The sequence below is a fragment of the Pholis gunnellus genome (genome assembly GCF_910591455.1).
Source record: "Pholis gunnellus genome assembly, chromosome: 6".
Lineage (NCBI taxonomy): Eukaryota > Metazoa > Chordata > Actinopteri > Perciformes > Pholidae > Pholis > Pholis gunnellus.
In genome coordinates this window covers 24,099,376-24,126,685 of record NC_136532.1, presented here as the reverse complement: position 1 = coordinate 24,126,685, position 27,310 = coordinate 24,099,376, and the positions used below count along the sequence as shown (strand labels likewise).

Genomic DNA, 27,310 nt, shown 5'->3' with positions numbered 1-27,310 from the left:
TTATGAAATATTGATGCCATATCTTTAGACACAAGGGATAAAAAAATTGTTCAGCCTTGCAACTTGACAAGTTATACATTAAATAACTGAAACAATTACTTTCAAGGTAAGTAACTGTCCTAAAAATTCTCAAAAAATACAAAGAAACGCCTTTATAATCATGATTGTATTTTATTTTGAAAACAGAGTTTTATTGAACTTTTTAAGTCCTCAGTCTTGAGTTGGGGAGCAGGGGACGGCGTCCGTCACCGGCTGACACCTCTCCACCACGGCGTTGATCTCGCCGACGCTCACGCCGTCGTAGATGCCCGTGATGTACGTCCAGTGGGTGTCTCCGTTGTGGTTGGTCCTGCTCAGCCTGCCGGTGAACGGGATGTCGGCCGTCATCTTCCTGCCGTCCATCCTCACGCTGCACGAGTGGTTGGGCGGGACCAGCAGCTCCACGGAGACGGAGTGACCGATGGAGTCCACCACGCTGGTCCCCTCCGAGAAGGTCACCTTCTGCTCCTTGGTGAAGTCCACGGTCCCCGGGCCGAGGATGGGCACCTTGGCCTTCATGGTGGAGACGGAGCCGTTGCGGGTCTCTCTGCCGATGTCCCAGGTCTTCCCCACCGAGCTGGTCTTCTCCAGTGTCACCGTCTTCGCCACGTCTCTGCACTCCAGGTTGGTGACTTTGGCGAGCTGCAGGGCCTCAGGAGGATGGTGAAAGAGCTCCATCTGGTCGATGCCGTACTCCACGTGAGAGATGTGCTGGCTGTAGCCGTCTCTGTTGATGGCGAGAACCTGGTAGCTCTTGTACCAGTACTCGTCGCCCTCCCAGGGGAGGAAGAAGGCCTCGTGTTGACTCACCACTTTGCCGAGACCGTACTTGTTTTTGCCCACAAAGATGTCCGAGTCCCGGCAGGTTTTGACGGCGTAACCCGGGACCGACCCGTACGAGTCTTCAACCCACTCCAGGAACTCAAAGTGGTCCACGTTGACCAGCATTTCAAACTTGGAGGACGCGTACTCCTTGTCGGCGTACGGGTACCGGCAGAAGTTCCCTTTGCTGGGCGAGTAGAAGCCGGCCTCGCAGTTGACTTTGCACACGTAGTCGGTGCGTTCGGCGTAGCCGTTGAAGATGGCGACGGAGCCGTTCGGGAGTTGGCCGCTCCACGTCACCCACTTGAGGTTGGCGTGTTCACCGAACATGGGGGAGGAGTGAGAGGTCGTCTCGGTTTCTGGGATCTCTCTGATTTTAGGAGGTTGAATGACTTCCCGGGAAGGAACAACATCTTCCAGCGTGGGGTTCAGCCATGGCTCTGGAAAGACGGGAAGAAACGGGTTTTTAGTATAAAACAGATTTTTTTCAGGAGACTACATTGACCAAAATCCTACAAAATAAATAATTCTAAATAAAAACAGTATGTCGTCTTAATCAAAGGCTGTAATCCAAGCAACATTAATGTGCTTGAGGCGGCAAATTAAGGCCAATGTTTCCTGTCCGTCTCTGGAATATGTTCTCTGAAATCTTGAGATTTTTGCTAACACCGATACCTGCGTCTTGCGGATGCCTAGCGTAGATTTTCAAGGATGCACACGACTGACAGTTTGAGGGAATGCCAGATGCACGGCATGCAAATGAAAGCAGGTATATCGTGAGTCAAAATGTTGTGTTTTGGTCAGCCACTGTCATCGGCCAAGGAGGTTACGTTTTCAGTTCGGTTCGTTTGTTTTGGTTTTCATGAACCTTGATGGAAAGGTAAAGGCTGGTCTCATCCAGCGTTCGGAGCTCTACCTACGAAAAAGAATGCGTCGTAATTCGTAGATGGGTTTGTTCCCGCGAGAAGTCAACGTTGATTTATTTGTCACGAAACTTGCATACTTTTCTTTAACTAAGTATTTTTGTTGCCTAAACTTAACTAAGTTGCTTTCCTGTGAGGACAGAAGTTTATTTTGACAAGACTGCGTTAAGGAATAACATCATTCGTAAGATGTCAGAGTCGTCGTATGAGGCTACGTTGGCGAAGCAGCCGAGGGAGAACCCATTACATTTATGAGAGGATCCGACTCACCGGGCGGATACACTTTCGTTAACATTGCGAGTTAGGACACTTGCTCCCTCTAGTTGTAAATATATCATGTTTTTAATGAATGCTAATGAAGACTCACTGCTGGGTTGTTCTCGCCCGTCCTGCAGCTGGGCGATGTAGAGCAGCGGGTCAGACTGCAGCGCTGGGCTGCAGAGCTGCAGCACCACCAAGACAACAGCAACGCACCACCTCATCTGGACAAAAGCAACAACACAACCGGCATGTCAGCATCCCGGGGAATTCAGTTTGACACAAAACTCATCAAACGTATACAAAAGTAATACAACACTGGGCGAGGGATGAGCAGTCGCCTCCTCCTTTGGAAGCTGATCGACTAATTATTTTTACAACAATATTTGTGAAAAGAATAACAAAAGGGAGAAAAGTTAAAGGGTTTTGTAATCTTGAGAAACTAACAAGAGTAGGAGAGAGAAGCTGAGCCCAGTGTTTCCAACTCCTAGAGAACAGCATCAGCTGCAGATGTTGCTAAATCCACGGCTACGTCTTCAGGCACAGACACAAGAGCGTCGACATTCTGACCACATCAAGCTCTGCAGCAGCTACTCCAGTCAGCGCACCTTTCATAAATCAGTCCACCTTCTACTTGTTGTTGTTTTTAGCTTTCTGGATGAATCCTGGCTGAGTCAGCAGTTATTACAATTACAATGTAACTATTAATAAAGTGACTTTACTTCGTTGTTTTGAAACTGTTTAACTTGAGAAACTGTTGCCTTGACCTTTGAATACTTTTGGCACCAGAATACTTCATTAAGTTTAGTAGTTTAAGGGCCTGATGAATAACACAGTAACTACGTTTAATTACTGCGTTTCTGTTGTGAAAATATGATTTTAGTTTTTTATGTGACGACCACAAGAGTTGATAGATTTTGTGTTTTAATAGCAGGTGAAAAACTCATTTTTTAATAATAAAATGTGTTTCATGTCAAATAATGTAATGTATGGTTGAGAGGTTGAAAGTTTGACTCCAGTAATATTCAAATGTTCAAATGAGGATCATCTCAGTTACCAACAAGCAAAAAGATACAGTCAATTACTAGAAGAAAGAAATGTGATCGGATGTAAATTAAATTAAATCTGTGACATCAACAATAAATAAATAAGTTTGTATCTTTACATGAAAGTAATATCTAGTGTGAAGTTGCATTTTGTTCAAAACAGGAGTTTAGTTGTTTTAACGACTAGTTTTACTTAAACTATAATGATATGATGCAGAAAGCTTCATATATTTAGTTAATTAGATCATGCAGGATATGTGTGATTCTATAAAACACATTATGCAAAGAATACATATTTAATAAAAATGACAAATTGTATCTCTTCATGTAAAAGAATAAAAAGGCTCAGCGCCAGACACGATGCATCGTTGAGGTAAATATTAGATTATGAATAAGTGGATGCCCATTAATGTATTATTACTTAAGTATAATATTACTGGATACCTTTTCTAGCAACAACAAATAGTAACAAGAAGATTTTTAATGTTTCAGATTTGAATATCTTCGATTAATTCATTGTTAAATCTGATCGTCAATCAATTTCACGCACCGTAGGAAAACAAACAGAAACGTTGTCATTCAGACAGAGAAGCGGTTTTTACCTCGACAGCTTCCTCCTGCAGTGACGCCGCTGCAGCACGCGGACAGTTTTAAAACCTCTCTGCACAGTTATTACCCGCAATAAAGCGGAGGGAGAGTTCAGTCTCAGCGAAGACTGTCAACCCACGGGAAGCTTCACGAATCTACATATTCCCAGTTAACTTCAGTTTAAAACGACTGAAAGGTGTTTGGTTGTTCTCAATGAGAGCTGCCCTCTGAGGTTTGATGCCTTGCTCAAGGACACAGAAGAAACAGAGACCTTCATGACCTAATCCTCATGAATGTGTCCTAATAGTTCATCTGTTCAGACAGCTGAGCGGCTCAACAGTAATGTGTAGACGCCTCCTGGAAGTGAATTCATGTGTTCAGATGATTTAAAAGAATATTTGTTCCTTTGTGGGTCAAACAACACGGTCCCTCTCCTCAGGCTCATAATCAAAACTCAGATTTTAAGATACGGCTGTTGTTCTTAATTCATAATTCATTTATTTGTTACTTTGTGATCCTCACAGTAGTCACCTCTCAGAAATCAAGACAGAAACAGAAGTATTAGTAATAGCTAGATAACATTAATGTTAGTAGTAGTAGCTCAACATTTGTATATAAATATAAATCTAAATATACATTTAGGTTTGGTTCAGGGAATATCTTAAACTGTACTGTTTTAATTTAACTTTATTTAAATCCTGAAATCAATTGTTTTTCAAAACACCAGTTTATTCTACTTCAGTGGTACAAGAACAATACTTACAAATATTTGTTTTATTTTTATTTATGTAGTGTCTGAGTCTGATTGTCTGTATAGTTATCCGTTGTGTTGTGTAACATATAGCTTGTAACATAAACTGAAAATAAGATGATTGAAATAAAGAATGTTTACACATCTTTAGTGTATCTGAGGCTCGATTTCTTAACTCTAAACAATCAGTGTCATAAATAAATGTAAATCGGTTGAGAGGCTGAACTTTGTATACAGTAAATAGATAGTGGAGGCCCCCCCCCCCCCCCTTACCAAAAGGAGCAGATGGTTCAGTCCGCCCCGCTGCAGTATTCATCTCTATCAGAGAGAAGCATGAATCTACAGGAGCAGAACAATCCCAGATACTGATCGTACATTTAAACAATTCTGATTTATAAGTGGCTCTCTGCACTCATTCAGCTGCAACTATACTGGACGTTGTTGACTTGGAGGCAACAAATAGAGAAGCAAGACTCTGACCTTCATCTATAAGCTCAACATGACACATGATTGTGTTTATAACCGTCTGGTTTCTGTTGTGTTAGCCGGAACCAGAACCAGTTACCTTGTAGACTTCTGACCTACTTTGTCCTTGACTAGAAAACCTCCTGGAGGCCTGTAAAAAAGACTCTTCATGCTGATGATGATAACAGGATTCTTTATTGACCCCTGCTTAGAACCACAGCACTCCTCCCTCCTCCTGCTTGTGAATTTACTCTTTGATTTGGTTAAAAGTGCTTCATAAATAAATGTGCCTGGATTTAACGTCCCGTATCTGACTGCATGAAGGTCCAAAGTGCTGCGGCGCTCTTTGTCCACTGATGGCGAGATACTGTAGGTTTAGATAAGCTCGGGCCGGGAACACAGAGATCTGATCCCCTCCTCGTGATAGTGGGTCATTGATAAAGAAGGTCCCCGTTACGTAACGTCGCCGGCTGCCAAGATTAAACCAGAGGAGAAGCCGCTCGACACGGACATTGTTCTGCACGCTCGGCCCCATGTCATTGAGATGTCACGGCCATCCGTGAGCGTCCTTGAGACAAAGAGTTATTATCAATCTATTTAGGTCTGAATGAGGGCAGTGTGAAGGTCATTTACATTGACAAACCCGCTCTGTCACGGCCTTCAGCTGCTGCAGCATTCAGCCGAGCCTGTGAGGGAACTTGTGTGAACTATTCTGCACACGACGTGACGAGCAGCGACGTTGTTCATCTGATCTTCACACGATTGAAGCTGAAACGACACGTTTCTCACAAGGAAAGAGTTTCATTTGCAGCGTTGAAAGAAAATAATTAGTGCGTTCAACGTCAACGCTGAATGTTGAATGTCTTCCTTCTTAAGCTGCTGCTGCAGCGTTTTGTCCAACAGGAAGTGAACTAAAAAAACTAAAGTGTAGAGCTACTTTACTGAGTGTGGCTCTGCAAGGCTGTGCTTAGACACGGCTGTGCTCTGAGCTAAATGCTGCGTTCGGCATGCTAACGTGCTCACAATGGCAATGCAAACATACTGATGGTGAGCAGGTACATTTCACTTTTACAGTTTGTAAACAATTAAGACGAACGGAAGTACGGCGACAGCTTGTCAAGCAATGTAACGACAATAACCACCAAAGATGGAGAATGCAAACTAAGATCTGATTTCTATCAGTGAGTAGAAACATCAGCTAGTGGTCCAGTATTCAGAGTCCAGATATAAACACGTTCCACCAGAGAGACATTAGCAGCTACAAGTCACGAGATGATCAACTCTGTTCTCTGAGTTCATGAACAGAACGTCAGATACCATGAAGACACTCGGAGGTTTCACTTGATTCACTGTTAACATACAGTCCAATAAAGCTGTAGATGCTGCCGGTGTGGCGGTTTAACCAGTGACCATGTTAACTGGTGACTCTCAGCAGAATGAGTCGTGGTTGCTCGTAATAACGACAGTCGTAAAAGCCTTCAACCAGTTATAAATATCTGTGTTTATTATCTACCAACCACAGACGCTTTCGTGTGAGAGTCACCAGTTAACACGGTCGCTTGTTGAACTGTAACACCTGCTGCTCTGAAACAGTCGTGAATACCAATAGAAAATTATCAATAGATATCTCTGTATGTAAAAATAACTATTTGCATGTTATTTTGGTCATTTCTTTTCTCATAAATATTGTTTTGACTGCAAAAGTTTAAGCAGATCCCTGAAGATCGGAGACGTGCACATTTGCTGAATATTCTTTTAGTTATGGAAAGCAAATTCATAACTGCACACTGGCTTAGTGAGGATTTAACTTCAGGAGAATATCGAGCAGAATTTACAAGGAAGTGTATAAATATACATAAAAACCTTTGCAACAAGAGTTATTAGGCCAATTAAATGGAGTAAAACTGATTAATGACATTTGTATGCTCAGCCATACAACTTCAACCTATCGTGAAGCCATCCACATTTAAAACAAATGTATTCACATTGCATTTCTTTTGTATCTTGAATTTATGTTCTTACCATCTCCATTTTCTTTTGTCATGTTTTTATTTCATTCATGCAAATACATTTTTAAGCATTATCTCTTATCAAACCCTTCGTCTGTTTGAGTGTCTTTTATTGCACTCTAATTATCTCAGTGTTCCATGAAATTAAGTAATAAAAATAATTAAAAATATCAATACCAAAAACTAATTGTTTGAATTTAAAGTAAAAGTCCAGCACTCAAAACTCCATTTATCAGTAGTATAGTAGTATATTAAGTAGTATTAAACTAATACTTTAGCATGTATTCATTATTTTATGTGGACAATGTTTATCTGATAGTCAACCAGTAACTCCAGCTGTTAGATATTAGAAAGATATTTCCTCCTGAATGACAGAAAAAGTTAAATCGGCAGAAAATCTAAACTGTAGTAAAAATGTACGATTTAATTCTAAAATCATAGATGGTAAAAACGTCATCATTTTCATTTGGAAGAGTATTAAAGTGGACAAAAATATAAAGTGCAATATGATTTTTATTGTTTTTTATGTATTTTCAACATGTTGAAAACCAGCTGACAAAATGTATTTTACATGTACACACACGTGTGTGTTTGGCATTATGTTTTTTTTATTGTGACGCATCATTTGCTTTCAATATCAGAGGTTCAATAGATGTGTCTTTTCCATCAGTCTTTCAGGGGCATGGCAGCGCATCGGGCACGGGTTCGCAGCGGTCCACTACGGCCCGGACTTCTCCGATCTGGACTCCGTCGTACGTCCCAGAGATGGAGGTCCACTGGGTCTCTCCGTTGCGGTAGGTGCGGCTGAGGCGAGCGGTGTAAGGGATGTCGGCTTTGATCTTGCGTCCCTCCATGCGGACTCTGCAGGAGTGGTTTGGCGGGACGGTGAGCTCCACGGACACGGAGTGGCTGAGCGACTCCACCACGGTGGTTCCCCTGGAGAACTGCAGCGTCTTCTCGCCGCTCAGCTCGATGCCCCCGGAGCCGATGAAGGGTATTTTAGCCGAGATGCTGCCGGTGATACCCATCATGGTGGCTCGGCCGATGCTCCAGGTGGTCTCCACCTCTGTGGTCTTTGAGATGGTGACTGTCTTCACCACCGTCTGGCACTCGTTGTTGGTGACCCCGGAGATGCGCATTGTCTCGGGAGGATACTGGAAGATGGCGACATCGTCGATGGCGTACTTGACGTCGGTGATGTGCTGGCTGTAGGCATCCCTGTTGATGGTCAGGACCTGGTACTTCTTGTACCAGTACTCATCACCTTCCCAAGGCAGGAAGAAGGCTTCGAACTGAGGAACAACCTTCCCGAGGCCGTACTTGTTCTTCCCAACGTAGATGCCAACACCTGGGCAGGTCCTGACTGAATATTGGGGCACTGAACCGTAGGAATCTTCCTTCCACTCAAGGAACTCAAAGTTGTCTTTGTTGGCCAGGATCTCGAACTCGGGGGCCTGGTACTCGCTGTCTCCGTAGGGGTAGCGGCAGTAGGGGCCCAGGCTCGGGTTGTAGAAGCCGGCCTCGCACTTGTACTTGCAGACGTAGTCGGTGCGCTCAGTGTAGCCGTTGTAGATCGCGACAGCGCCGTTGGGCACGGAGCCGCCCCAGGTCAACCACTCCAGGTTCACGTTATTGCCGAAAATGAAGGAGGAAGGTAGATCTTCCTGCTGCTCCAGGTCAGCGGGAGTCAGAGGACCCGGCACCACTTGGTTACCCGTCGGTTCAGGCACCTTACCCTCCAGCTCTGGGTTCAGTAAGGAAGCTGTGCAGAAGAGACAAACGGAAACGTTACATAACCGCACAGCAGTCTGGAGAACATCTACTTCAGAACATATTTAGCTTGCGTAGTTATACTACAGCTGTAACGCAGCTACTATCTGTATCGATTAGTGACACAAAAATATGAAATGTATGAAAATGTTTACCTTTTCTGTGCTGTGCGCTCTTCTTCACGATGTCCTGCAGACTGGCTGAGGACAGAGCCAGCAGGGCCGGCAGCAACAACACCGACAGCTTCATCTGCAGATGAAACACAAAAAAGACTTTCTTTAAACTCAACATGTGAAATAAACTTCTGACAAACACGTCTTCCATTTTGCCCTGAAAAGAGATCTGAATTGAAGATATTGAAGTGGCATTAATTGTTTTTTAACATGTTAAAAACCACCTTCATGTTAAACACAGAATGGGACACAATCACCAATTTGATCTCCCTGTTTCAACATGTTACAAGTTTATCTACGACCTCGAACCATAAACATGTGTAATCTTTTTTATCTTCAATTTTAATTCATTCAAAAGCACAAGTGGACTAAGTCATCCTTAGTCCACTTGTGTTTTTCGTAAAAGCTTTGCATTTTACCACAGATGCTACTTCTGAATCCTTTAAGTACAATAACATATAATGATAATAGTTTAAAGCATGTTTTACACTACATTTTTTGACAAATGTAATAAAAAAATATAATGAAAATACATTTTTATTCGTATTTTATCATTTGATTTATAATTTCAACCTTGTTCAAGAACAATTTGATCTAGGACGAACTATAATTGATCTTTTTGTAATTAGATGGTAAAGTATAGTATATTATTTTGGAAGCCAAGTCTTTATTGACAAAACAAAATTGAAAAAAAATATAATAATAATAATAATATAATGTATAATTTGATTATTGGAGATTATTCAATTCATCATAATCAAGTCTGATTGACTGAAGGTGAAAAGAGACTGAACAGCACTCACCCTTACAGTCGCTCCCCACTGAGTCCACACAGCCAGTCACCTCCCAGTTTATATATACTGCTGTATGGCTGAACCATAAAGCAGACTGTGCACTATCACTCCGCCTGACGTTGACCGATAAACATAAACTGGTGCAGATGGGATTCATGTTCCCTAAAAAGCTACTTTTCGTCTCTATTTGTTCGTCTATAACTGCAAATAAATAGACTTTCATAACATTTTGTGCATTGATTATACTTTGGCCAATGAAGATGAGATATTTGGCAAATCTGAATCTATGATTTCTGTCAAAAGATAATTACTGTCTGAATCTATCCACCATTACAGACTGGATTCCATTCCATTATGGTAATCTAGCGCTTGGGTCTAAATGTACTTACAATAAGTACTTTTAACCTCCGTAGAATAAAGAGCAAGGCAGTGTCAAACTTGTGGGAGCATCTCTTCCAAAGAGACAAAGTTGCTCCACCTTGTTATTTCAAATGGTGATGGACACAAACCTGAGAACCCTCCGAGACGCCGTCATTAGAAACTGTTTGGAAAAAGGTCGGCCCTTTCAAAAAGTCCTTGGCAAGTGATTTGGATGAACCATATGTCAATCAAACAAAGCCAGTCGGGAAAAGAGCAAAAAACGTATTTTTCCAATCGAGAAAAGCCTTCGGTGCAGTTCTTTGCTCTTCTTTAAACAAATACATACTTTCCACTTCTGGTGTAACGGATGCAATTGGAGCATCTACACTAACCTCTCTTTAGGAGCCGCCATTGATGTTTAGAACGAACAGTCGACCTCCTGAGCCGAGCCACCGGTAGCTCCTCACAGGACACTGATTGGTCCGGACATAAACGCATAACTTCAAGCCTGACAAGATGGATTTTTGTTTGATATGTGATCCAGCTGCCTCGCAAAGTAAGATGGAAAGTCGAAGTGGAGCATAATTTCCCCTTCTCCAGGTGGAATCTTTAGTTGGTGGGTTGACATCCGTTACCAGATATAGTTACGCAAGCCTCAAGTGTCAGATGGGGGGAACGACAGAATAGCAGGGTGTCGTCAGCATAGCAGTGGAGAATTTCAGAATTTATGGAGAATGATGGCACTGAAGGTTCAGAGGGAATAATCTACTACTGCAGCCCCATACTTGCCAACCTTGTGACCTCAGAAATAGGGAGGTTTTGGAAACCAAAGTGGAGGGTTGGAGGGTTGGAGGGTTGGAGGGTTGGAGGGTTGGAGGGTTGGAGGGTCCTCTCCCAGCACAATTTGAGTTTCAGAGACTTTGTCTCCAGTACTTTGGTGACTTTAGAAAATGAAAATAATAAGTACACTGCAATAGCAATGTTAAATAGGCCTGAGGAGATAACAACAAAGTTTCAAAACTCATGCGAGATGGTTGAGATTTGGCACTTTGAATTGTTAAGGTGTCAATGAGCGAGACATTTTAGCCACAACGGCTCCTGTTGAGCTGAGAGCAAATTAAGGCTCTGGATTGCAGAAAAGGAAGGACACCACTCATCACTCACCACAAACATAACTAACAGATATCACCATGAACCCTATGCAGCTCATTACTGACATTAAGACAGTTCTCTTTTGGATTACAGGTTTTCTGAAAATGTATGTTTAAATGCACAAAATAGGCATTATCTTAATACTTTTGTGCTATTTCGCAGACATTTCCAGAACATAAATTCTGAACTTTGGATAAAGTCAGGTTCCATTATTATTATTTCATTTTGTTGAAAAAAAAATCATAATTGTGTCTGTAATGTCTTCCCTTAACAAGATGAAGGGGCTGAAAGTAAAATCTGAAGAAGTCTATTATCATTTACAGCAACCGTGCCGTTGTGTTCGTGCTGATCAACACCCGTTATAAAACAATTGCAGGATAAGATTCAGGATTATTAACGAGTAAAAACACACTGATAGGACAGTAACTTATCAGTTACCTCCGTCCTCCAATCTATCAATCCTGTATCAGTGACCTTCAGCGTGTCATGAACTCACTACAGTGTTCAAATGTCGTCCGTCCTTCCAAACATCTAGTGACCTTTGAGAAATCCAAAATCTCCTCATACGACCATAATACAGATGGAATCACCTTCATCCCGCTTTACATTCAGAGACACAACACGTGTTGGTTAACAAGCAGAAACCCGAAACACAACATCGGCTGTTCTGTCAGAAAATCAGTCTTCATCAGGGGGTTGAGTTTGCTCCGTCGTCATGGAGATGGCTCACTTGTATTAATGTGACTCAACATGAAACTTATATCAATCTATTTCTTAGAAAGAAATAGATTTCACTTGTTCTTCAAGAAACACAAATATCACGACACAAGTTTAAGTAGAAGAAGAGTATTTGTTAGTATTTCTACATTCAAATTGACATGTGTGGCTGTTATGCAATGTAATAAAAGATATAATATCATGTTTGAGCATTACTGCACTGCTGGGTGAGCTACTGAGCCGGGGACTGGCACACCAGCTACATGTCTGGTGATAGATTAGTGATCTTTCACTGCCACCTGCTGGATATCTGAGATATTTCAGCTTTTTAAGAATATGAATAAATCTCTTTGAACGACTTCTTCTGCAGAACGAATTTATGGCTCAAAAGAAACAAATGGAGAAAGATTGTAAATGTTTTTGTGTCTCAACATTTACAAAGGACACACAGAAGACATAGTCAAGTTCTATTGAACATTGAAACTACAAAATATTTCTGATTATTTTGTCATCCAGAATTTTTGTTGTTGTTGTTGACGGGGGCGACATGCAACCAAATGTCAAATACGAGTCCAGATTTACTGCATGAAGATGGCAGATTGTGTCCGATTTCACAACAAATTTGGCAGAACAGTACAGCACTGTACAGCTGAGGCTGATTGCGTTAATATTGCAGGTTTTTAATGGTTGTGGAAAAAATGCAAACGTTGATCTGATGTTTGCGCTAGATTTAAAGTCACAGGATCATTTAAGTGAATCCGATTCATCCTGAAGGGAACATGAATGTCTGAACCAGATTTCATGGCGGTTCAATAGTTGTCCAGACATTTCACTCAAAACCCAAATTTGTCAACCTCATGCTGGTTATAGAAGAGATGTCAGGGGATCACCAAAATCTGTAGGATTCATCCTCCGGGGAACATGAATCCACGTACAAAATTCCATCTTCATCCGTAGTTGAGGTATTTCTGTCTCGACCAAAGTGGGGGACCAGCCTACAGACAGACAGACAGGCAGGCAGACAGACAGACAGGCATCGCCCTCCCAAGAACCTTCAGGTTACTTCAAACATTGTTTTTATCTTTGATCCCCGTTTAGTGTCGGACATAATGCAGCTGAATGTTCGATGCTTTCTTCTTGTGCTTTTATGCTATTCTCTCAACTTTTGATGAAATCTAACGTAATATATGTAATCCACTTTTTAATTTCTGCCGAAATGAATTCTTTTGTAGACAATAAAACCACATGGCATTTAAAAGTAGCACCAACAAGTCTAGTGACTCTAGTGGTTGTAAATTGCTTGCACAGAATTAACTTCGTACTACCAAGCTACGATTAAAAGAGCAAGAACAAGTCGATAAAAGTGTTTTACATTTAGGGAAGTTTTATAAATCTGGTGAAAGACACAAGCTAAATCACTTTGGTCTGATGATAAAGCTTTATTTCTTCAGACGACTCCATGCACTCCAATAAGGTGAAGCTATGTGACAAATATATAAACTGTATGTACCAAGTACAGAAAGTGAAATGCTTCGTGTATTGACTTAAGTCAAGTTTCACCAGAAGATGGCATCATTGTGCTTCTCTGGTGAACACCCTGTGTATTTATTGTGCTGAATGACATGACACACTGTTAATGCTTTTATCTATTCATGTATTTATCTATTTATGCACCATTTTAATATACATGTAGATATTTATTTGGAAATCTGCGCACTAACAAGTATTTAAATGATGTGCAGTGAAATATTTAATAAAGCCTTGTAACTTATTTGGATTTGTGTCTTATATTTGTTCACTGAAATGATAAGGGACTTCACAATAAACATCAGCTGTCGCCCGTTTTCTAGAGACAGTTATTCTGATCAGATGATGAGCTGCAGTTCTGTCCTCCATCTAATATTTCTACAGAACACAGAGACCCAGTAACCAACCAGTGTCACCGTGTTCCTATGGCTGAATACTGTTAGTACACTTCTGAGGTACTTTTAACTGCTCCATTAAACACATAACAGAAAGGACGTACAGGGCAACATAAGTATCTGTGTCAGTCCAGGTTTTCTTTCCTCCCACCAAACACTTTGCTCCTCAATCGTTTCACTGATAAAATGCAGATCAGTGACGTCATCAGGAGCGACACGAGCAACAGTGTGATCACATGAATGGAGTGCTGCTGGATCCAGGACGTCTCGGAGGAGTCGGCCTGTAAGTGAGCGGCTCCCTTTGTGTCTCAGGACAAACTGGATCCAGAACATGGCTCGGTCCAGAGGCTTCATGGTCTGGTCTCTGTGCAGCCTGGAGAGCTCCTGCACGTTCTCCCTGCAGGACGGCTCGTGAAGCACCTCCTTCACCTTCTCCAGGAAGTTGTCTTTGTCCAATGAGCCAATGTCCAGCACTCTGGTAATGCCCCTCGCTCTCCTACAATGTAGTTGAAAGTATAATTTTCCACACACATTAATATATATGTTTAAAAGGTGCTGGGATGTCAATCAACTTTTATTGGTTACTTCTCCAAGCATCATTATGAACTCATCATCTCTGAAAATAAATACTGAAATTAGATTATTACAGTATTATGATCTGAAACAAGCCTCGTAAACCCTACAAACCTTCAGTAAGAACAGATTCAGTTTTTAGTTTTCAGTATTGTGACGAACTTCCTCCTCTCACACACTAGTGTCCCTGTTGTGTTTGATAATCTGTTGCAGGTGCTGATTGGAGAGTCTTCAGCTAGATGAGCCACACCTGAGCCGGTGTGTCTCTGCCTTAAATACGTCTTCATTTGGCAGCCTCGCTCTCTGGGAGAAGAGATCCTGTCAGCCACCAGCATCACACTGTTCTTTGGGTTTATGTTCTGTTTATCCTGATACGCTGCCACACGCATCCATACATGCACTTCAGAACTGACAACTGATACCGATTCCTTTTGTATTTGTTTGATTTGTAATAAAATTCTTTTCTTTGCTGCCAGCTCGCTTGTCTCCCTGTTTAGTCTCAGTCTTTGCGCTGGGCTGTGACAGTATTTTCAGACGTTTTTTAGATTGAAAATGAAGTCAAAAAGATACATAAATATTGTTTTTGTTGTCAATCTTTAGGAACATAACCACTATATATTTGTTTGACTCTCTACAAAAGATCTTAATGTTTATGAGAAACTAAAGATCTGAAATCACAAGGTACCAATAAGACTTTGAGTTCAAAGGTTCTGGAATAAAACAAACTGACAAAGTCCAAAGATAGTGAGAGCGTTAATCAGCAACCAGGAGGAGTACTGAACAAACTGCCTCTGAATGTCTTAAAGAAGTTTAACCTTTAAAGAGTTTTACATCGGTGGTCTTTTCATCATCAAGTGTTTCCAACTGTTGCTTTGTCTTCACTGTGACAAAGTATTTTTTCATTGTAACAGGAAGCATGAGACACAACATTTAGTCGGGATAATATCTTCAGCTTCCTGTCAGTGTTTAGGATTATTTCTCACACAGATCAGATCATCACACAGAGAAACACAGGAGTTACAAAACAAAACCTGAGAGTTTTCCAGATTATGAAGGACAGTGTGTAAAGTATCCTGTTCTACTGCTGGTAATGAAAACAGATCGCTGCATTTACTGCCATTAATGATTAACCAGTGAAAGATGTTGGTGAAATAGAAAGCAGATTCTGACATTGTTGAAAGGAGACACGTCGACATTACACTGTGAGATATCTCTGTCGAACAATGTTCCACCTGGAGGACTGAGAAAAGACGAATGAAGGGAAATAGAATTAGGTGAGTCTTTTTTTTTTAATTAAAAAGAACAATTTGGAAAATCAAGAAAATGGCTGAGAAAACCGCTCTTTTTGAAGGTTTCCTGAACTGCCATGTTTGTTCAGAGACGTTCAGAGATCCTGTGTCTCTGAGATGCAACCACAGCTTCTGTTCAAGCTGCCTGCAGCAATTCTGGAAACAAGCTAAAAACAAAAACTGTCCCATTTGTAAAAGAAAATCCTCAAGTGAACATCCTCTGGTAAACTTTCCACTGAAGAAACTGGCTGACTTGTTTGCAAAGAGACAGAAAAGTGGATCATCTGAGACAGAAACAGGAGAGAAGAAGGTGGAGGTGGTGTGTAGTAAACATGGAGAAGATACTAAAGTGTTCTGTAAGGATGAAGATAGAGTTGTGTGTCCTGTCTGTGAGTTTTCTCTCCACCAGAGTCACAAGGTGGTTCCTATAGAACAAGCAGTCAGTGACCTGAAGGACCAGCTGAGATCTGACTTAGAGTCTCTGCAGGACAAGAGGGACAAACATGAAGAAGTGGAGGAAACATACAATGAAATGATTCAACTCTCCAAGAAGCAGCTGTTGTCCACAGAGAGGCAGATCAGAGCAGAGTTCAACAAGCTCCACCAGTTCCTGAAAGAGGAAGAGGAGTCCAGACTGGCAGCTCTGAGGGAGGAAGAGGAGCAGAAGGGGAAGACTATCAGCAGAGAGATGAAGATGATTCAGGAGCAGATCTCCTCTCTGTCAGACAGCATCTCTGCTGTTGAAGAAGACCTGCAGAAACACAACGTGTCATTCCTCAGCAGTTATAAACCCACTCAGACCAGAGCCAGAGTCCAGAGCTCACTGTCAGATCCACAGCTGGTCTCAGGAGCGCTGATAGATGTGGCCAAACACCTGAGCAACCTGTCCTTCAGAGTCTGGGAGAAGATGAAGGACAAGGTCCACTTCAGTCCTGTCATTCTGGACCCAAACACTGCGAGCTGCTGTCTCTATCTGTCTGATGATCTGACCAGTGTGAGATATGGAGACACATTCCGGAAGCTTCCTGACAATCCAGAGAGAATCACTATGTATCCCATTGTTCTGGGCTCTGAGGGCTTCAGCTCAGGGAAACACAGCTGGGAGGTGGAGGTGGGAGACCATCCTAACTGGGATGTAGGTTTGGCTAAAGAGTCACTTGACAGGCAGGGAAAGATAGATGCTCCACCAAAATATGGAGTCTGGTCTTTATATCACCACAGTGGAAGATACACTAATGGATCTGGTCGGACTGTCAGAGTGAAGAAGAGTCTCCAGAGGATCAGAGTCCAGCTGGACTATGACATGGGGGACGTGTCCTTCTACGACCCTGAAGACATGACTCACATCTACACTCACAGAGAGACTTTCACTGAGAAACTCTTCCCATATTTTTTTATTGGAAAGTCTGGTGATGCTAAAACTGCTGATATCAAAATCTATCAAACCTGATGTTTCTCTGTGATGTTCAGACATGTTAGTGTTTGTTAAGACTTTACTCTGACTTCACTGTGTGTCAACATCTCATTGATAGAATCAATACAATCAACAGTTATGACAGAAAATCTACATCTACTCAATACAGAAGTTGCATTACATCATCAGGTGATAAACCTACAGGAACAATTAAAGGATGATTTTTAAATTACTTTTTTATTAAACTGGTTATCAGCATCTTGTGTTTCATTAGAACACAATCTAACATTTAGTGAATCCACTAAACCAAACACTTTGTTTCCAGTTGTGTGTTTCTTTAACTTTGATCTTCGTCAGACATCAGTTTTAGTTTATAAGATTTCTGGATCTTCTGTTGAGTTATTTCAGGTTTGATGTTATAATTTCAGTGTTTTACACTTTACACTCAGAGTCTCAGAGGTTCAGTGAATCAAAACACATTCTGACTCTGATTGATGATCTTTTTATGATTGAAATTGTTTTTCTTAACTGTCTCTATTGTCCCAAATGAATAATGCAAAATGTTTTTTATCTTTGTAAATTGTTTTCATGCTACTTACTGTAAAAACATTTTTGGAAATACATGAAGGAATTAAGTTTGAAGGATCTTTTGTTGAGCAATCATGCATCAAAAAAAAAGAATATTTTTTCACTTTATCACATCATCGTATAACAAACTTTAAAGATAAAAGCTGTTAAGTAATCTGGTTATCAGCATCTTGTTTTATGATATTTTTTTAATCTTCTGATGTTTTTTTAGTTTGGGATACCTTCTTTTATTCTCTGTAAAGAAATGATTTAATTGTGTTTTATTTTAAGATGATCAAACTTGATCAATTCTGAGGGAAATTGCTGTGCAGCATTTGTAACACAAAGTGGGAAGAGTGTAAATGTACAGAGTTCACATATAAAGTCTGAGAAAACAACAACAATCAGGTGTAAATACAAAATCACTGGTTCCAAAAACTTAGAAGTTAGAAGCAATTAATTATTCTGGTTCTAAGTATCTTGTTTTTTTTATATTTGTTAATTTTCTGTTGAGTTATTTTAGTTCTAGATATCTTTTTTATTCTTTGGAAACAACTGTTTTAATTGTGTTTTATGTTAAGAGATAAAACGTTCTTCATTCTGTTGTGCAGCAGTTGCAATACAAAGTGGGAAGAGTGTAAATATAAAGTTTAAGAATCCAAAATACATAAAATATATACAATTACAAAATCAGTTTAACCATCATGTCTGTAATTCTTTCAGAGCTTCTTCATTCTGTTTATGATGATTTCTGTAGTTTTTACATGATCAGTAACATGAACGATGAATTAAAATGTTTGTGATCAAAATAAAGGAACTTTAGTTTAAAACATCTTATTTTATTGAATCAACTATATCTTTATAAATGTACATCAGATGGATGCTGCTTCATGACGTGTAATTAAATCACCAACAGTTTTTATTCACAATATTCTGTATGAAGTTGTTTCAAGTTTCTTTACAAACATCTGTGAAATATTCATGTGACAAATTACAAAGAATACAAATCATGAAAAACAATGAATCAACCAGATCATAACAAAAGACAATATTTAATCTTAAAACGTTAAATCTACACTTTTTATTTTCAAATCAACAAATTCCTCAGTGAAACTCTTTCAACATCAACATTTATGGACAGTCCAGCTGAATGAAGTTAATGTTCTTTTGTAAAGTCACGTGACTGATGAAGCGACTGTAGACAAAGAAAGCTGAATGGACCTCATACCTCCCTGATGAAGGCTCAGTAGCTGTAAACATGTGAGCAATAAAGAGTTGTGCAACTTTTTTCATGTTGATGGAGTTGTATTGATGCTCTCACTGGTCTGTACCTCACTGTGTGCGTGTTCTCAACATTAGAAACAGTCAGAAATCACATTTAAAAAGATGGTTCAACTTTACCTCCTACAACTTCACTGCTTCATCATCAACTCTAAGAAAGGAAGTTTAAACAAATCATCATTTACAACAATCTCCTCAAGGAATGAGTCGCTTTTAGACTTTGTGTTTGTTAAAAAGTCAAAGAAGCAGAATGATTGTGGTTGTTGATGATCTTTGTCATGTGAAGTTGTAACAGTGTGTTGATGCTCATGTCTGTTATAGACAGCCTCACTGAAGAGAGGGAGCACTGAGGGTTGTATACACACAACACATTGTTTAAGAAATGCGTTCACTGTTACATTTCATTCATTCTGTCACCTACTGAATGCACTTCTCAGAGACAACATGCTCACATGTGCTCAATGTCATCAACATTATTGAATGTGCAGCATGTGTACAGGATGTGATGGCACGGACACATTCTACTTCCTATAAACGTCACAAGATGGAGACAAAGTCCGTGTTATTCTTTGCTGCACAGGTTGATCAATAGCAGCACCTCTTAGCAGTTTCTGATGGATTCTTCTTTTCACACAGATCCTTCACAGAAACCCCATTGTGTTTGTCTGACGTACTGTTTGTCCAGAGTAGCTCACAAATCCATCACTGCTGTGGCTCTTGATGTTGTTGTTGCTTCATTGGCCACCAATTTAGTCAAATCATCTCACACGTTATTCAGATTGAATTATATCTCAGACATGAGTCTTTTCAGCTCTTTAGAGGCCAACGTTTATTTTGTGCTGCTGTACCGTCATCGTCAAAACTCACTTGTACAAGATACATATCAGCACTGAACCTAAATGTGGTGGGGATTGCTCCCCAGATAATTAAGAATAGGGTGTAGGGTTTTGAAAGCAGCCCTCAGGCTGGCTCCTCCCACAACCAATTCCTAATCAGTGTCAGCATATTGCAGCCTCCTGTTAACATGGCCTTATCACTTTTTGGCCCCTGTCCTGTTCCTGTGGCTGCTCTTAGTGGTTTTCGTATTAAAGAAACCGAAGATAATACTTTAATGATCCCAGTGGGGGAAATTCACAAGTGATCCAGCAGCATTATAAAGTAATTACAAGAATTACAAATTAAACACATGAGTGCATCAATAATCATTATCCAATAATGTAATAAATATTACTCTGCAATGTACCATTCACGTAACAATCATGCATGACTTCATAACTTTCACTTTTTGGTAATTTATATTTCAAATACTTTTGCACTTTTCTTTTCTATTCAGGACACATTATACACCTCCAGAGTCATGTAAGGACAGGAAACAAATGCAGGTCTGAAGGCAAACTCCCATGTGCAACTTGTACGCCCTTGTTGTTTACATTCTCTGCTCCAATCAGCGCTGGGTTTTAGCGCATGCGCCAGATTTCAAATCGTCCAATCAGACAAGAGGAGCTGTTCACTCCCGGCAGTTTCAAAACCGGAAGCGCGAGCTCAGTTGTTATGAAGCTACTTGAAACTATAGACCAATAGCATTGACTTCCCACATGTGTAAAATCATGGAGCGAATGATCACAGAAAGACTAACTTATTATTTGGAATCGAGGAATCTTAGGTCAAAATATCAAAGTGGATTTAGAAAAGGAAGGGGAACAATGGATCCAATAGCATGTCTAGAAGCAGAGGTGAGGAAGGCACAAGTGAATAAGGAGGTAGTAGTAGCAGTATTTTTTTATGTGGAAAAAGCGTATAATTTACTGTGGAAAGAGGGACTATTAATCAAAATGTTAAAGTGTTCTGATAGGTGAAACATTTTTTGTTTGGGCGCTCTATAGAAGTGAGAGTGGGAAGGTGTTTGTCAGCCAGTCATTTGGTGGACAATGGAACACCGCAAGGAAGTGTGATTAGTCCGTTATTGTTATCGACAATGATTAATGATGTATATGAAAATGTTGGACAAAATATAGGGAGATCTTTATTTGCAGATGATGGGGCACTGTGGAAAAAAGGTAGGAATGTGGAATATGTTGTGAAACAGATGCAGGAAACAGTCAAAAGAGTGGAACAGTGGTCATTGGAATGGGGATTTAGATTTTCAGCGGAAAAAACAAATACCCTTTTCTTTACAAGAAAGAAAATTGGAACACAGGTCAAAATGTATTTATATGGTAAGGAGCTGAAAAGGATGGACTCGTACAAATGCTTTGGAATGTGTTTTGATGCTAGGCTCACCTGGAATGTACATATTGATAAAATGGTTAATAAATGTAAAAAGGTTTTAAATGTAATGAGATGCTTGGTGGGAGCAGAGTGGGGAGCTGACAGGTCTTCTTTGAAAGCTATATATATGGGGCTGATAAGATCAGTAATAGACTATGGATGTATGGCTTATAGGTCGGCGTCTAAAACCTTGTTGGGAAAATTAGATGTAATACAAGCAAAAGCATTAAGAATATGTAGGGGGCCTTTAAAACAACACAGTGTGCATTGCAGGTAGAAATGGGGGAAATGCCATTGGAGTTGAGAAGAATACAGATAATGATGACATATTGGGCCAGTTTACAAGGACATAACGACCATCCAACAATAAATGCAATTGAGCCATACTGGGAACATGATAAAACGCCAACAAAGAGCTTTGGTTGGGTTGCTAAGGAGAAGGCTAGGGAACTAGGTATATTGAATATGAGTTATTCTCCAGCAGTGGTTCTGCCAACTGTTCCTCCTTGGATACTGCCACAGCCTGAAGTTGATCTTGGCCTACTGGAACTGATGAGAGATGAATCTTGGGGAAACTGTAAGATCTTCAAGTCATATATCAGGAGGAATTACCACAATTATATACAAATGTATACAGATGGATCTAAAGACCCTGAAACTGGTAGAACAGCAGCAGCAGCAGTAATCCCAGAATTCCAGTATGAGTGTGGGAAAAGACTCAGTGATGACTATGATGGCCATAGTTATTGCATTACAGTGGGTAGAGGACGTCAGGCCAGAGAGAGTGGTTATAGCATCAGACTCATGTGCAGTGCTAATTTTGCCACTCCAGAAGCAGAGAGGATTTATTGTATGAAATACTACAATCACTATTCAGAATCCATCAAATGCGGATGGCAGTTAGTTTTGTGTAGGTCCCTGCCCATGTTGGAGTCGATGGCAATGAGAAGGCGGATAAAGCAGCAAAAAGGGAACTGAAGAGTGGGAGAAATATCGTTGATGTAAATATAAGTAAGTCAGAAGCTAAAGTGGTGATTAAGGGACAAATCAAAACGATATGGCAGAATGAATGGAATAAAGGGAGCAAAGGAAGATATCTGTTTAAAAATAAATCATTGGTTGGGAGTGCAGGATCTAGTGGACGAAATATAAAAGAGGAGAGGGTTATGACAAGACTAAGGAGTGGCCATGCTGGTCTTAACAGTTCCCTCTATGTTATTAAAAAACATAATAAAGGAAGGTGTGAATTTTGTGAAGAAGAAGAAACTGTGGACCATGTTTTATTGTCCTGTCAGAGGTACGAGGCAGCGAGAGAAGTTCTGAAAAGTGGTCTAAGAGAGATGGGAGAGGAAAATATAATTGATGTACTAAAGAAAAGCTTTAGTGACAAATGTTGGAAACTTCTTCTGGCATATTTAGAGTCAACAAGACTAATGAATAGAATTTGAGAATTATTTGTATTTGTATGTTTGTTTGGTTTTTGTTTGGTTTTCATAGTAGAGATTTACTTTCCTTAAGTCCACAAGATCAGTGGGTGGCGGTAATGCACCCGAAAGCTGTTTGCCAACCGCCATAAAAATCAAAAGAAGAAGAAGATGAAGAAGCCTCCTCTCTGGGAGAAGAGATCCTGTCAGCCACCAGCATCACACTGTTCTTTGGGTTTATGTTCTGTTTCTCCTGATACACTGCCACACGCATCCATACATGCACTTCAGAGCTGACAACTGATACCGATTCCTTTTGTATTTGTTTGATTTGTAATAAAATTCTTTTTTTTGCTGCCAGCTCGCTTGTCTCCCTGTTTAGTCTCAGTCTTTGCGCTGGGCTGTGACAGTATTTTCAGACGTTTTTTAGATTGAAAATGAAGTCAAAAAGATACATAAATATTGTTTTTGTTGTCAATCTTTAGGAACATAACCACTATATATTTGTTTGACTCTCTACAAAAGATCTTAATGTTTCTGAGAAACAAAAGATCTGAAATCACAAGGTACACGTACCAATAAGACTTTGAGTTCAAAGGTTCTGGAATAAAACAAACTAACAAAGTCCAAAGATAGTGAGAGCTGTAATCAGCAACCAGGAGGAGCACTGAACAAACTGCCTCTGAATGTCTTAAAGAAGTTTAACCTTTAAAGAGTTTTACATCGGTGGTCTTTTCATCATCAAGTGTTTCCAACTGTTGCTTTGTCTTCACTGTGACAAAGTATTTTTTCATTGTAACAGGAAGCATGAGACACAACATTTAGTCGGGATAATATCTTCAGCTTCCTGTCAGTGTTTAGGATTATTTCTCACACAGATCAGATCATCACACAGAGAAACACAGGAGTTACAAAACAAAACCTGAGAGTTTTCCAGATTATGAAGGACAGTGTGTAAAGTATCCTGTTCTACTGCTGGTAATGAAAACAGATCGCTGCATTTACTGCCATTAATGATTAACCAATGAAAGATGTTGGTGAAACAGAAAGCAGATTCTGACATTGTTGAAAGGAGACACGTCGACATTACACTGTGAGATATCTCTGTTGAACAATGTTCCACCTGAAGGACTGAGAAAAGACTAATGAAGGGAAATAGAATTAGGTGAGTCTTTTTTTTTACGAACAATTTGGAAAAGCAAGAAAATGGCTGAAAGAATAGTTATTGATAAAAGTTACCTGAACTGCCATATTTGTTCAGAGACGTTCAGAGATCCTGTGTCTCTGAGCTGCAACCACAGCTTCTGTTCAAGCTGCCTGCAACAATTCTGGAAACAAGCAAAAAACAAAAACTGTCCCATTTGTAAAAGAAAATCCTCAAAACCGAATCCACTTGTAAACTTTCCACTGAAGGAACTGGCTGACTCGTTTGCTGAGAGACAGAAAACTGGATCATCTGAGACAGAACAAGGAGAGAAGAAGGTGGAGGTGGTGTGTAGTAAACATGGAGAAGAGACTCAACTGTTCTGTAAGGATGAAGATAGAGTTGTGTGTCCTGTCTGTGAGTTTTCTCTCCACCAGAGTCACAAGGTGGTTCCTATAGAACAAGCAGTCAGTGACCTGAAGGACCAGCTGAGATCTGACTTAAAGTCTCTGCAGGACAAGAGGGACAAACACAAACAAGTGGAGGAAACATACAATGAGATGATTCAACACTCCAAGAATCAGCTGTTGTCCACAGAGAGGCAGATCTGTGCAGAGTTCAACAAGCTCCACCAGTTCCTGAAAGAGGAAGAGGAGTCCAGACTGGCATCTCTGAGGGAGGAAGAGGAGCAGAAGGGGAAGACTATCAGCAGAGAGATGAAGATGTTTCAGGAGCAGATGTCCTCTCTGTCAGACAGCATCTCTGCTGTTGAAGAAGACCTGCAGAAACACAACGTGTCATTCCTCAGCAGTTATAAACTCACTCAGACCAGAGCCAGAGTCCAGAGCTCACTGTCAGTTCCACAGCTGGTCTCAGGAGCGCTGATAGATGTGGCCAAACACCTGGGCAACCTGTCCTTCAGAGTCTGGGAGAAGATGAAGGACAAGGTCCACTTCAGTCCTGTCATTCTGGACCCAAACACTGCACACCGCTGTCTCTATCTGTCTGATGATCTGACCAGTGTGAGAAATGGAGACACAATCCAGAAGCTTCCTCACAATCCAGAGAGATTCACTAAGTATGCCAATGTTCTGGGCTCTGAGGGCTTCAGCTCAGGGAAACACAGCTGGGAGGTGGAGGTGGGAGACCATCCTGTCTGGTTTGTAGGTTTGGCTAAAGAGTCAGTTGACAGGAAGGGAAAGATATTTGCTACACCAAAATATGGATTCTGGTGTTTAACTCATCGTAGTGGAAAATACACTGATGTATGTGGTCAGACTATCAGAGTGAAGAAGAGTCTCCAGAGGATCAGAGTCCAGCTGGACTATAACAAGAGGAAGGTGTCCTTCTACGACCCTGAAGACATGACTCACATCTGCACTCACAGAGACACTTTCACTGAGAAACTCTTCCCATATTTAGATATTGGAAAGTCTGGTGATGCTAAAACTGCTGATATCATAATCTGTCAAACCTGATGTTTCTCTGTGATGTTCAGACATGTTAGTGTTTGTTTAGACTTTACTCTGACTTCACTGTGTGTCAACATCTCATTGTTAGAATCAATACAATCAACAGTTATTACTCATCAGAAGCAAACTGTATTACATCATCAGATCATAAACTTTCACACAAAAAAAAATAATTGTTCAACTATAACTAAATCAGCATCTTGTGTTTAATCAGAACTCAATCTAACATTTAGTGAATCCACTAAACCAAACACTTTGTTTCCAGTTGTGTGTTTCTTTAACTTTGATCTTCGTCAGACATCAGTTTTAGTTTATAAGATTTCTGGATCTTCTGTTGAGTTATTTCAGGTTTGATGTTATAATTTCAGTGTTTTACACTTTACACTCAGAGTCTCAGAGGTTCAGTGAATCAAAACACATTCTGACTCTGATTGATGATCTTTTTATGATTGAAATTGTTTTTCTTAACTGTCTCTACTGTCATTAACTACTCAACACATAAATCATTGTTTTAATCTGAAATTCATTTTTGGAAGTTAAAAAATTAAAGATGTAAGGATCTGTAGCAAAAATGTGTTAAAAATAGAAACTTTTAAGATAAAAGTTGTTAATTCAGATTATAATTGTGTTTTTTGACATTTTATATTTTTCTGTTGAGTTATTTTAGTTTTGGATATCTTGTTATATTTGTTGGAAACATCTGTTTTAGTTGTTTTTTTATGTTTAAATGAGATAAAGAGTGTAAATATAAAGTATAAGAATCTAAAATAACAATCTCCTCAAGGAATGAGTCGCTTTTAGACTTTGTGTTTGTTAAAAAGTCAAAGAAGCAGAATGATTGTGGTTGTTGATGATCTTTGTCATGTGAAGTTGTAACAGTGTGTTGATGCTCACGTCTGTTATAGACAGCCTCACTGAAGAGAGGGAGCACTGAGGGTTGTATACACACAACACATTGTTTAAGAAATGCGTTCACTGTTACATTTCATTCATTCTGTCACCTACTGAATGCACTTCTCAGGGACAACATGCTCACATGTGCTCAATGTCATCAACATTATTGAATGTGCAGCATGTGTACAGGATGTGATGGCACGGACACATTCTACTTCCTGTAAACGTCACAAGATGGAGACAAAGTCTGTGTTATTCTTTGCTGCACAGGTTGATCAATAGCAGCACCTCTTAGCAGTTTCTGATGGATTCTTCTTTTCACACAGATCCTTCACAGAAACCCCATTGTGTTTGTCTGACGTACTGTTTGTCCAGAGTAGCTCACAAATCCATCACTGCTGTGGCTCTTGATGTTGTTGTTGCTTCATTGGCCACCAATTTAGTCAAATCATCTCAGAGACGTTATTCAGATTGAATTATATCTCAGACATGAGTCTTTTCAGCTCTTTAGAGGCCAACGTTTATTTTGTGCTGCTGTACCGTCATCGTCAAAACTCTCTTGTACAAGATACAGATCAGCACTGAACCTAAATGTGGTGGAATGCTCCCCAGATAATTAAGAATAGGGTGTAGGGTTGTGGAAGCAGCCCTCATGCTGGCTCCTCCCACAACCAATTAGTGCCAGCATATTGCAGCCACCTGTTGGCTATCACTATCACTTTTTTGCCCCTGTCCTGTTCCTGTGGCTGCTCGTAGTGGTTTTCGTATTAAAGAAACCTAAGATAATACTTTAATGATCCCAGTGGGGGAAATTCACAAGTGATCCAGCAGCATGTTAAGCAGTTATAAAGTAATTAAAATAATTACACAGATGAATGCATCAACAATTATATCCAATAATGTAATAAATATTACTCTGCAATGTACCATTCATGTAACAATCATGCATGACTTCATAACTTTCACTTTTTGGTAATTTATATTTCAAATACTTTTGCACTTTTTTCTATTCAGGACACATTATACACCTCCAGAGTCATGTAAGGACAGGAAACAATTGCAGGTCTGAAGGCAAACTCCCATGTGCACCTATTCAACTTGTACGCACCTTTCTTTGTTTACATTCTCTGCTCCAATCACCGCTGGGTATTAGCGCATGCGCGAGGTTTCAAATCGTCCAATCAGAGAAGAGGAG

At 40.2% G+C, this 27,310-nt stretch overlaps 3 protein-coding genes across 4 annotated transcripts; 1 reads left to right on the top strand and 2 right to left on the bottom strand.

The window, feature by feature from the left end:
• Positions 1-151: 151 nt before the first annotated feature.
• On the bottom strand, positions 152-3,803 carry LOC306697899 (natterin-3-like). Of its 2 annotated transcripts, none has more exons than XM_079161992.1 (3): positions 3,691-3,803; positions 2,152-2,266; positions 152-1,301 (listed from the first exon to the last, which is right to left on the bottom strand). In XM_079161992.1, exons 2-3 carry the CDS (start codon positions 2,264-2,266, stop codon positions 211-213), a joined length of 1,206 nt encoding a protein of 401 aa, XP_079018118.1. In that variant the 5' UTR covers positions 3,691-3,803; the 3' UTR covers positions 152-210. The 2 variants fall into 2 exon arrangements, with proteins under 2 accessions (XP_079018118.1, XP_079018119.1); XM_079161993.1 differs by having other exon boundaries at positions 3,639-3,695.
• Positions 3,804-6,964: 3,161 nt separating this feature from the next.
• LOC306697499 (natterin-3-like) lies at positions 6,965-9,670 on the bottom strand. The gene is made up of 3 exons (XM_079161461.1): positions 9,648-9,670; positions 8,827-8,920; positions 6,965-8,663 (listed from the first exon to the last, which is right to left on the bottom strand). Exons 2-3 carry the CDS (start codon positions 8,918-8,920, stop codon positions 7,576-7,578), a joined length of 1,182 nt encoding a protein of 393 aa, XP_079017587.1. The 5' UTR covers positions 9,648-9,670; the 3' UTR covers positions 6,965-7,575.
• A 5,887-nt stretch (positions 9,671-15,557) lies between these two features.
• On the top strand, positions 15,558-25,782 carry LOC306697069 (uncharacterized protein). Its single transcript, XM_079160811.1, has 2 exons — positions 15,558-17,088; positions 23,805-25,782. The coding sequence occupies exons 1-2, from the start codon at positions 15,686-15,688 to the stop codon at positions 25,225-25,227; spliced, it is 2,826 nt and encodes a 941-aa protein (XP_079016937.1). The 5' UTR covers positions 15,558-15,685; the 3' UTR covers positions 25,228-25,782.
• Positions 25,783-27,310: the final 1,528 nt, after the last annotated feature.